The sequence below is a fragment of the Sminthopsis crassicaudata genome, chromosome 3, assembly GCF_048593235.1.
Source record: "Sminthopsis crassicaudata isolate SCR6 chromosome 3, ASM4859323v1, whole genome shotgun sequence".
Classification (NCBI taxonomy): Eukaryota; Metazoa; Chordata; class Mammalia; order Dasyuromorphia; family Dasyuridae; genus Sminthopsis; species Sminthopsis crassicaudata.
In genome coordinates this window covers 473,240,066-473,252,593 of record NC_133619.1, presented here as the reverse complement: position 1 = coordinate 473,252,593, position 12,528 = coordinate 473,240,066, and the positions used below count along the sequence as shown (strand labels likewise).

The 12,528-nt window shown below is 33.7% G+C and overlaps 1 protein-coding gene across 3 annotated transcripts in view; it reads left to right on the top strand.

Moving 5' to 3' along the window:
- PDS5B (PDS5 cohesin associated factor B) overlaps window positions 1-3,117 on the top strand; it is a 209,402-nt gene extending 206,285 nt beyond the window's left edge. For all 3 annotated transcript variants that reach the window (XM_074303509.1, XM_074303508.1, XM_074303507.1), the window contains one exon: window positions 2,204-3,117. In XM_074303509.1, the coding sequence (XP_074159610.1) occupies window positions 2,204-2,239 (36 nt within the window). In that variant the 3' untranslated portion in view covers window positions 2,240-3,117. The remainder of the gene's footprint in view (window positions 1-2,203) is intronic.
- Window positions 3,118-12,528: the final 9,411 nt, after the last annotated feature.

Below are 12,528 nucleotides of genomic sequence, written 5' to 3'. Positions count from 1 at the left end.
AATTATATATACACAATTGTTTTGCTCTCCATTATAGTTGGAGATACAACAGTAATTATCATCCTCAAAAATGAGGAACATATGGGCCACTAACTAATTAGGATTCTACCATGTTTATACTCCTGTGGTCATTTTTCATTTTAAAAAGTAATCTTTCTTCTAAACTCCAGTTTCCATATTGCCAGTTACCTGTTGGATATCCCATAGTCACCCTAAATTCAACATGTCCAAAACAGAAGTCGTCCTCAAATCCATCCCTCCTCCAAATTTTCCTGTTTCTGTTTAAGACATCAGCATCCTTTCCAGTATTTCACCATAATCTAGGTATGAACATTGAATATCCCTCTTCCCACATCCTACAGGCTGCCAAATCTCGTCGATCCTCATTTCATAACATCTTTCTTCTCTTTAGTCACATAATCATTCCTTTTTTCAGGCCCCTTATCTTCTTTCTCCTATATTCTTGCAATAATCTGATTTCCCCACCCTTATCTGACTATCCTTTCACCCCACCAGTCTTCCAGTCTATTATCCGCAGAGTTCTCTAATAGACTAAAAGAATAAATCTGATGATTTTTCTCCCTATTGCTTGTAGGTCAGGATTTTTTTTTTTTTTTAATTTTTTTTGTATTATGGACCTCTTTAGGAGTATGGTGTTTAAGCCTCAGGAGTTCTCAAAATAAGTTTTAATTTTTTTTTTAAAAATTAATAATTGAATGCTCAATTTCAGTTAAAGAGTAATGAAAATAAATATGTAATTTTTTTTTTTTCCCATCCAAATTCACAATATTCTTTCCCATTCCTGACCTCCACAGGAAATTTATCTATAGACTCCTTGCCTGGTCTGTGGTCCTCAGGTTATAAACTTTTGCCTTAGGATAAAACAGAAGATCCTTAGCTTGGCTGTAAAAGCCCTGTATAATAATGTTCCTGTCTACAGGACCAGTGTTATATCATATAACTCACTTTGAGATCTTCCTTATTTTAATCAAACAGGACTGCTAGCTATTTCCTCTGCACAGAATTATATATATATCACTTCTGTGCCTTGGTACTAGAGGCTTCCCTACATCTATAATGAAGTCCTTCTTTATCTCTGCCTAACAGAACTTCCAGTTTCCTTCAAAACACAGCTCAGATGTTTATTATAACAGGCCTTTCCATGTGTCACCAAATATTAATGTTCTGTTGTTATTGAGCTTTTTTTGTGTCCTACCCATTCAGAAGCACATCCTACCAGTAGAATTTAAGCTTTCTGAATGCAATTGCTGGATAGAATTTTGTGAGGGGGAGATCTTTGTAACCCCAGTCTTATACATCAACAGGCTTCTAATTTAAAAAGCTCCCCAAACCAGAACTTGTTGATTTGAATTGAGCTTTTATGCCTTTCAAGACTGGTTAATAAAATGATTTTGCACATAAATTTCATGCAAAGGAACCAAACTGAGGCTTATATCATCTATAATGGAAGTATAAACCAAGAACTACAACTTTGATTAGTGAATTTGTTCATTGTTCTTTGTTGTAAACATTAGTTTTTAGTTTTATGACATTAGTCATTTCAGCAAACTACATGTAAATTTCTTGTTTCCAGAAAAATTGTATTGTTACCAGGGCTCTTTTGGTGGAAGTAGTAGAGTTAAGAACTATATGGTTTTTCAAAATCCTAAATGTGTGTTGCTTAACTTTAAATGATAAAGATGAGGAAAAATAAATAGGATAAAAATAAATGAAAGAATGTAATATATTGGGAAAACAGTGCTGAAAACAATGTGCTAATCTCTAGAATATAACACAAAAGCAGAAGACCCTGCTCTCAAAAAAGCTTATATCCTAATTCAAGGAGACAATATATAAAGGGAAACTTAAGTTACAGGTTGAATGGAAAGGTCTAAGAGTATTAAGGGTATAGTAGAAGGGCATTGGTGAAAACTAGAGCTACAGAGCACCCATAGCTATCCTAGAGCCAAGATGTTGGTGGTATCTAGTTCCACATTCACTGGCATTTCTAGGAGGATCACAGGATGGGCACTGCTCTCTGACTCATAGTAGTAATAGTAATTTGGGCTGCCATCAGGCAGACTGGGGCCAAAACAAGATTAAGCAAGAAGAATAAGGGGGTTTGAAATATGATAGCCATAATGCAAGTTATAGCTTAATTTCCAAAACCTATTTTAAAACTGTCAATAATTAATTTTAATAGGTACGACGACGAACCTCTAAAAGGGAAAGACGATGAACCATCATAATTAAAAGCCTCCTAAGTGAAATTTTGAGGAATTCATTTGTTGTCAAGTTTAAAGCTTAATTAAGCTGTTGATGCACATCGGGATTATTGAAGAAAGGAAGATTGAGCCTTGCTTTTACTGCCCCACGCATTTGCAGTTCCTCATTCACAAGCTTTAGCCACACACACGTTGATACTGACTGGTTCTTTGTGAGTGTAATGTGTGTTGGCTATTGAACTAAAGAGAAACTTGTACATAAATCTTTTTTTTTTTTTTTTTTTTTTTTAATGTTTTTGACGTCTAAAGTGCTTGTATAGCTTTTATTTGCGGCTTTAAAAAACTGACAGTATCCAGCTGTTTATTGGGTCTACAATTCACTATATGGATTTGAAAACAATTTGTTAGACTAGATCTTAAGCAGTGTCTGTCAGTGTTTGTATTTGTACTCGGCATTTTACTGTGAAAAAAAAAAATCAGTTTTGACAAATAGCGTCATTTTCATGCCACTATTTGTTAGAAAGTTGAATGGTCTTTTTCCTTTTGTGTATCTAATCTAGTGTTCATACTTCTGGGCACCTTTTACTCTTTAGAGGTGCTAAACTGCTCTGCCATTACAGCTGAATGATGTCTAATAGGATGATACAACAGGTGCAAATTGTGAAATAGTACTTAAGTTTGTTTGAATTTACACCTCAGTATTGGTACCAGAATATTCTGGTCTTTTGTGGCATTGAACATTTGAAAGGGGGGGAGGGGGAGGGAAGAAAGAGAGATTTAAAATATTTTAATTTTAAAGTGTGTGCTGTTAAATAATGTACTGAATTCCTTACCCATTTATCCCCTTTCAGTTTTTATTAATCTACTGTATCAATAAAATTCTGTAACTGAATAAGTTTTTGATAGTCTAGTATGTTAATGTGTGTAGATATTTTCTCATGAACATTATGTTCAGAAAATGAAAATTATTACATTATATGAAATCCGATATAAACATTAGTGAAATTATAGTTCTTAATACAATGTAAAGTTAATCAGAAAGAAAAAAATTTTATTGATGCAGTGTGTCTTTATAAAGCTGTTCTTGAAAGCCAAGTGTTTGTATTTTATAGTGAGTTGCATGTTTATGGGAAAAATGTGCTTAAAATGGGATGTAATCTTTTCTGGAAATTCATATCTAGCAGTAGTATATGATTGCCTCAACAGAATTTTCCACCAAGAGTTTATTATTGTACTTCATTTTTTGTGAACCAAGTTTTTTTTTTTGTTTTTGTTTTTGTTTTTTTTGTATTTCGAGCTTACATTTTTATTGACTTAGCAGCTATAGATTTTGCAATCTTACAAGGTCTATTTGAAATTCCTTTGGGGGAATAGGGGAATTACCATTATGCTACACTTAGAATAGTTTAATTTTTTTATTTACTGTAATCTGCAAAAACAGAAATGAATTATTCAACAGTATCCTCTATACAGTTTTTTGAACTGTATCTTTGAACCAAAATGTATAGGTTAATACTTTTATGTTTAGCTAGACTCATTTTATTACTTCAGATGCTTTTGTTTCTTTGCAGTTGACATGAGAAAAAAAATCAATATCTAACTTATTAAATTTTATCTCACTGAAAAAAATGAAGCATTTTTGTGTAACCTACCAATGTTTTTGTTATATTTCAGAGATAGGTTATAATAGATGGGGATGTAATAAAGAGGACATTTTTGTTAGAAAATGTCTTTTTACCATTTTCCAATGTATATATCATAATGATTTGATTTTCTTGTATATATTTCTTTATCCCAATGGAGCAGTCAAACCTTCATTTTTTTAATGTAAGAAATTGTGTTTAACAACCTGTCTCAATATCTAACAATTTTTCATTTTATACCCATGATGGCATCACTGATTATGGGAAGACTGCTGTATACTAGGGCAGCTAATGTTGGGTTAAAAGGTACATTGATTGTGAAATTTCCATTAGCAAAATTCTTCTAAATAGGCTACTTCTGTTTGAGCAGTGCAAGTGCAAGTTTTTAATCTATAAAATAAAGACTAAAAGCTAGCTTTATATTTTCTTCATTGACTTGATTGCACTGAAAATGTTTATGTTGAATATATCTTTGAGATCATTTTAAAAATAAGAAAAATAACTTAAAACTGCTTGTGAATTATCAAAAATTTGTTTGCATGATCATAGTTAACTAAATTTCATCAAACATTAATGATGTACATACACCTCGTCATAATGATGTTGTAATGCAAATTCTGTATATATAATGCTAATTTGTCTGTTTCATTATGTGTTCGTCTCTTGAGTCAGTTTGTGTAATATTCATTATTTACTGGGAAAATGGGTGTAGTGATGTTTTGAAATTCTACTGATGTTCTGTGAGCCTCCATCTTAGATGATTATTCTCACTATCTTACAAATTTGTATTATACCTGCTAACATTTTCTAGGCTTGCTGATAAATAGAGCAAAAATAACTGCATAAAAACCTTTCTAATAGCATATTTTTTTCTTTAATTATAATTAAAATACATGCTGTAGTGCAATTTAAAAGAACACTCATATTTATTTCCCACATGCTATTCTGAGGATGTTATAGATAGGTTATCTTACTGTACCATGTAGCAGCACCATTCTATCCAGTTTTCATTACAATTTATTGTCTGGGTTAGTATAAATTAGAAAAGTGGCAGCAAAATTTTTTCCAAATAGTAAAGGAATAAATTACATTCACTACCATGTAAGTATGATTTCAAATAGTAAATACCTAGGAAATTTTTGAAATTGGGCAGGGGGGGGTAAATTAAGACATAAATAAATGACAGTTTTTGTTAAGAAGGAACAAAATATCTTCCATGTCATTTTATAAAACATTGAATAATAAAATAGATGTGAAAATCAGTTTTCAACCATAGATTTTGATCTTCATATTTTAATGTCCCAACAGAATCCCATTTTTTTCCTGAAGGATCTGTAAATTTGATCTGTAAATTTAAAGACTTATATTTACATAATGAAGAAAATTAATGTAACCAATGGTGCTGAATTTTTTGTCTAGATCTGGCATTCAGAATCTTGACTGACAGGTACCAACTGCCATTGAAAAATGGTAAAGCCCAAGAGAACTAATCTACTTTATATTATTTTGAAGTCTTTTTGTATAAGTAATATTGGAAACTGCTGGTGGCAACTTCTTGCTCATAATACATCCTATGTTAATTGTCTATAGTCTCAGCATCTGTTTTATCAGTATTTTGTGCAGTGGGGGTGGGATACATCTTTTTCTTTTTTGGAGGATGAGGGGAAATTCCTATCCTTTGTGTCTTAAGTCATTAACTTAACTTTTTCCCAAAATAATAAATTGGATAATTCATAAATTTATCTGCCACTTCAGAATTTGAGAATATAAATTAATAAGAAATTTATTATGATAAGTTAATATTTTAAACTCTTGGTTGGAGAATAAATTTTTGTTTTCAAATTACAGGTTAACCCATTTAAACTGTGAAAATCATCTACGGAGGGGCGGCTAGGTGGCTCAGTAAATAGAGCACCAGCCTTGAATTCAGGAGGACCCGAGTTCAAATATGATCTCAGACACTTAACACTTCCTAGCTGTGTGACCCTGGGCAAGTCACTTAACCCCAGTCTCAGGAGGAAAAAAAAAAAGAAAGAAAGAAAGATAATCACCTAGGGCAAAAAAAAAAGGGATAAAAGAACTTGTGCCTTTGGAATTTTTTCAAGGAATATAAATATTATTTTTAACTTTATATTTTATGAATCAGAATGCCCTCAAGACAAGGATCTTTTGTCCAGTAAAATTTATCACTAATGTCTACTAAAGCAAAAATAAGCATAAAGGAGTAAATAAAGTTCTTCCTTCCAGAAAACTTTACATTTTCTGCTCAAATATGAAAAGCACATGCAGAAAGCTTCAGCCATTTTGAAGTTATAATGAAGTTCGTTAACTATAACTTTCTTAAGGCTAACAACCTAACTTTACCTCTCAGTTAACAATTTTTATGATGCTTATCATTGACCAAGTCTTTATCTGACTTATGTCCCTCTAAATCTGCATTGTTTTTAAAAGTTCTGAGATTACTTCAAAAAAACTTTCTTCAGAAGGCTTAAGATTTCTGAAAATTTGGCCCCTCCTCCCTATTTCACTCCTTACTCCATCAGCTCAGCTTTTCTCATATAATGATTCATTGTGATACAGGCATACTTTTTAAACAGTGACTTGAAGAAGGTCCGGCTAATAATTCACCAGGAGGTATCATCTAATGTTTTATGAATCCTTTAGTTGAGAAATGCTTTTATAAATTTTGATTATTGATAAAAATACCATGATTGTTCATACTGCATGTAATTGGTATGCATAAATTTTTTGTTGTTTTCATCAGACTGTGTCCCAATTTCAAAAATATATGTAGACACGATACCTCTATATACCTCAGACTTCTTTGCAGTGGACCTTTGCAAGTACCTGACTGAAAAAATTGTGTCCCTCTGCTCTGGACTCCAAATTACTTCATTCCCTATTCTGTCCTTTTCCCTAGTTTCAGAACAGGTGACCCTTTTTGCAAATGCTAGTTCCTCTACTTGCATTCTTGATTCCAGCCTTCTAACCTCTAATGAGAGTTTGTCCCTCCAATCATCTTTCTATTCATAATTTTCATTCTCTCCTGAATGCCTTCCTTTTGCTTAGAAATTTTTCCAAATCAAATTGAATAGATGCCTATCAATTGTAGAAAGGCTGAAGAAATTGTGGTATATGAATGTTATGGAATATTATTGTTTTCTAAGAAATGACCAGCAGGAAGATTTCAGAAAGTCCTGGAGAGACTTACATGAACTGATGCTGAGTGAAATGAGCAGGATCAGGAGATCATTATATACTTCAACAACAATACTATATGATGATCAATTCAGACAGACATGGCTTTCTTCAACAATGAGATGAACCAAATCATTTCCATTTGTTCAATAATGAATAGAACCAGCTACACCCAGCGAAAGAACTCTGGGAAATGAGTGTGAACCACTACATAGTATTTCCACTCCCTCTGTTTTTGTCCACCTGTATTTTTTATTTCTTTCTCAGAGGTTAATTTTACCTTATTTCAAAGTCTGATTCTTGTGCAGCAAAATAACTGTATATATATATATATATATATACATATATATATATATATACATATATTGTATTTAACATAAAAAAAAATATCCCCAGATCTCCTGCATTCTTTATGTAATTGATGAAATGAAAATATAATTCTGGAGAGAAACTGGGCTAGAATGGCAGAGCATAGAAATAACAGACAACCTGGACTTGCACTGAGATCAGCAAAAAAAGTCAGCTCTTAAGTGAGCAGACGAGAGACCAGGAAGAGCCTTGGGATGCAGATTCCTTATCTGGATATGGATGGCATTTTCCATCCAAAGTCTATTAGAATTGTTTTGGATTATTATTGCTGAAAAGATCTAAGTCTATTGGAATTTTTACGATTCTGCTCACTTCACTCGGCACCAGTTCATGTAAGTCTTCCTAGGCTTTTCTGAAATCAGCCGTTCATCATTTCTTATTGAATTGGAATTAGAGATACTAATTAGGAAGCTTTTGGCACCAGTTCATGTAAGTCTTCCTAGGCTTTTCTGAAATCAGCCTGTTCATCATTTCTTATTGAATTGGAATTAGAGATACTAATTAGGAAGCTTTTGCAAGCCCAAGCAAGAGGAAACGAAGGCCTGATTGGGGTGGTCATTGAATGGAGAGAATAGGTAAAATGACATTGTAGAAGAATTGACAAAGTTTACTTATTTGGGGATTGAAAAAGAGTTTTAGAATGACTTAAGGCTGCCATAGAGCTTCAGTCTTAAGAGTCAAGGAGAGTTGAATTCAAATTTGGTCTCAGATATTTATAAGCTGTGTGACCTGCTTTGTCTCAGTTCCTCATATGCAAAATGAGCTGGAGAAGGAAATGATAAACCACTCTAGGATCTCCACCAAGAAAATCCCAAATGGAGAATTGGACACAATAAAAAACTGCTGGCCTGGGTAACTGGAAAGATAGATGTGTTCTCAAGAGAAATGAAGTCTAGAAGTATAAATTTAGGGAGAATTATCATTCATTCTATTTTAGATATGTTGACTTTGAGATACCTATGGGGTAGTCAAGTCAAACCACTGGGTGATGCACGACTGGAGTTTAGGAGAGAAACTGGGACTTGATTTATACATTGGGGCGGGGGGTGCTGCTTTATCTTAGATTGTCCGTCAGCTGCTGAGATTACCACAGGAGGTTACAAAGAAAAGAACTTCAGGGACTGGGAATGGGAGGGAGGCACCTATGAGAGTAAGGCTTAAATGATGATTCGGAAAGGTAAGACATTTGTCAGTCTTTGGATAGGTGGCTCTCCATTAACCATTGGTACATAGTCTCAAGTCTGAGCATATTAGAAAACTCTTTGTACAGCCACATTTAAATTTTTTCCCTTTAGAATTATTTACAGTGACATAAGAATTAACATACCTTTTAATTTGTTAGAGATTTTATGGAGTTCAATGGCAGACTAATAAACATTGAATAGTGAAAGTAGAAACCATAAAGAAAAAAATTAATTTATAGAATCTAAATTGTCAAACCATTATTAAATTCATTGATAAACTATTTTTATTGAAATTAATTTACTGAGTGCCTACCACATAAAAAGAAGCAGGATCCAGTAGTTGCTGTAGACTGAGGAATCTGTGCTTTTAAGCATTATTTTCTCATACATGACATGTTTGAGAATGTTTCATGATCTTCAGTACAGATCTCTGCTGTCTTTAGTTCCAAACACTGGCACTGGTGTATGGTGGTATTCTGTGAAGTGTGCTGGCCTTGGTCCTCAGAAAGATCTGAATTCAAATTTGCCATTTTCTAGCTGTGTGACCATAGGGAAGTTATGAAACTTTCTCATTTCCTCATTGTAAAATGAGATATATAACTACCTATTTCATAAAGTTTTGAGGATCAAATGGAATATATAAAATGTTTGCAAAACATTTTTATAAATATATATATATATATATATATATAATGTCTGACATATATATGTGTGTGTGTGTGTGTATATATATATATATATATATTATATATATATATGTTTTGCAAACATTTTTAAGTTTGATATGTATTATTGAAGATACAAAGATGAAAAACAAGACAGATCCCAACCTCAAGAAGTTTATAGTCTAATGAGGAAATGTGACGTTAACAAATAGGCATAATAAAAAGTATATTTTAATAGGGACAAAGGTGAAGTATTAGCAAAAGATCAAGAAAGGTTTGTGTAAGACTGGGTATAGGATAAGCAGTCATAAGTCTGGCAGTAATCATAATCAAGGGTAGGGCTACTCTGTCCACTACTATTCTGATCCCAGCCCAGTGAATTTAGTATGACAGCTTCAAAACTACTACAAAGTGAAATTACCTGCAACTTCGGATAGACCAAAAAAAGCTTTTGAAATCACATCAAAGTTTACCCAACATCTCCCCATCCCCAAATAAATACCTTTAGCAACTAATGTCAAGAAAATTTGAAACTAACTGCAAGTAGAATAATCCCAGGGACATTTAACTAGCTGCCTTTAAAGGAGTCTTCCCTCAGCAATAATTCCATAAGTGTCTTTCCCCATCACAACAAAAGACATCCATCTGAGAGTTAAGGGGTTAGCAAACAGTGGAAAGATTGAGGAAATGACACCAAGAAAAATTTCCTAAGATAGGTCAAAACCAGATAAAGAAAAAACTAATAATCAAAAAGCTTTTTAAGGACTCAAGAAATGATTTAAAGACTTGAATAATAAAAGACCTGAAGTTAAATCTTTCGCAATAGAACTATACATTGTGGTGAGGTCTTTCTGACATTGCTTAGGTGCCAGTGTGGTGCATGCAGAATGTCCATTTCTGGGTCTTATTACATGTCTGGTCTACTTTTTCAGATACAAAATCTAATGATATTCTTTACATCATTTCTTCCCAATTCATTGGTAATATTTATAGTCCTATGCCCAACACCTTACATTTGGGGGCAATTTGCAGCAAGTCTTTAGAGACTATTAGTCTACAACTCGCAGCTTTAAACTGAAAAAATATCTGCTAAACTGTGGGCCTTTGTTTCAGGGGAAAACTTAAGTTTTTGAAAGTTCAAACTGCTCTTTTGTTCAATTCATTTTTCAGTCACCAAGTTAGTCCAATATATATGTGGATAGTCTAGCTTTTCAGACTAACATAAATGTGCATATCATAGTCTAGACAGAGGTGCTTAACCTTTTTTGTACCATGAAACCCACCAGTCTGGTGAAGCTTTCTCAGAATTTTTTTTAAAATTTAAAAAAAAAAAGCCTTATAAGATTACAAAGGAAATAACATTGAAATTTAGTTATTAAAATATATTAAAAGTTTTAGGACTCCAAGTAAGGCCATTAATGTGATTATGGCTAAATTTTAACTTGGCTGTACATCCTGTCCTCCATGACCATGACAAACATTTTTGGCAATTTCTGTTTTATACTTTACTTGATATAGTCTGACAAAATCATAGATTCTATACACATTAATGATAAGAAATTATTATAGTAATGTAATGGCCAATTCAGATTTCTTTACTGTTGCATCCCCCTTCATGGTGCAGTTGGCAGTACTTATATATTCAAATTCATAGCTCATGAATTCCATACATATATGGATCTTTCATCATATTGTCTGATAACTGAATTCAAAGCAATAAAATGCAGTAAAATAGAATATGTAAAAACAGAATTGAATTATGAATTTAGAGATAATGTACTAATTTTCAAGTGACTTAGGCGTCTACACACATACTCTAAAGAGTTATCATCTTTGCTTCCAATTAACTACTCTGTTTCTCGAATACAGCAGAATGGAGTTGGAAAGTTGCTAGAATATTCACCACAGGATTTAGGAAACACTGGGTTTCTTTGCATGGAACATGAATGAGATGCCCAAACTTAGGAAACATTCTATTTCTTTAGCCCAATACTTTTAATGTTTTGGGAAAGGTAGTATAGAATAGTAAATCATAGAACCTGTCTAAGAGTCTAGAAGTGCTGGGCTCAAACCCAATTCTTCCTTTCTCACACTATAACTAGCTTCCTTGAATTGGGCACCTGTTCCTTCTCTCCCTTGTCCGTCATACTCTAGACTACAATAATAAGGTACAGTGCCTTGTCAAAGGAAAGAGGAAAAAGCTACCAAGATTGAGCCAATTAGAAGGGAATGTAAAAGACTAGATGATTTCTAACATTCTAACATAATTATGTATCTAATTAAAATTTATGAAAATCCACACTAGCATCCTCTATCCTCACTATATTAATTTCCCTTACAAAGTTACAAAAAGAATGGAGTCCTCTATCCCAGAATACCCCCACAGTGATTTGAAGGTTCAATTTCCTTGGTACTCTACAATGAACTCAGCATATTTTTCATTCTTAGGATCATTCTCAGCAAAAGGAAAAATACTAATTGCACATTGGGTATAGAGGTGTGTGGTACGGAAATGGTGAAGGGTCACCATTTAATAAAAAAAGCTGGAGAGAGCTCTAGAGAAAAGCAAAGTTTATTGTACATTCTCGCGAGAAGGGCGTCCCACTCTTCGAGTAGACTATCGAAGAGAGGAAGCGCCTCCTGTGGGCAGGACAGCACCTTTAATCCCTAACGCAAAACGCCCCCTCCCACCACTGACCCTCATCCTCATTGGCTGAGAGTCTTACATTCTAAACGCGAGATCTACCCATGAAATTGAACTTGACCAATAAGTACATAGTTGCCCATATTTGGATGAAATGGGGAGATATCATAGGAGGGGAAGGCAATGTCCTTTACTTGAACTTCAAAGTCCTTCAGGCCTACTAGAATTCTGAAGTAGATGAAGCCTTACTCGATTTTCGCAACTGTCTTGAGAGATCTCACCTTATCTCATTCAGTCCCTCCTCTTATTTTGTACACTGAGATCTCTTCAAATTTTTGTAACATAACCTCACATTCCCTATCAAATTCCTCGTTTCCTTCTGGTTCTTGTTGCCACTGTTTTACTGGCTCCCATCCTTGTCCTTTTAATACCCTCAATCTAACAGACCCCTCAGCTTTTTCCTCTAGCCTAACCATTCCAGCTAATGAATTTCGGACAATTCTGGTTATTAATCTGATCAAACAGGGGATGCAGATAGGGAGTAATATAACACCACTAAGAGCTATAAGGCCAAACCAAAGGAGCTGCTTCCACCAGCTT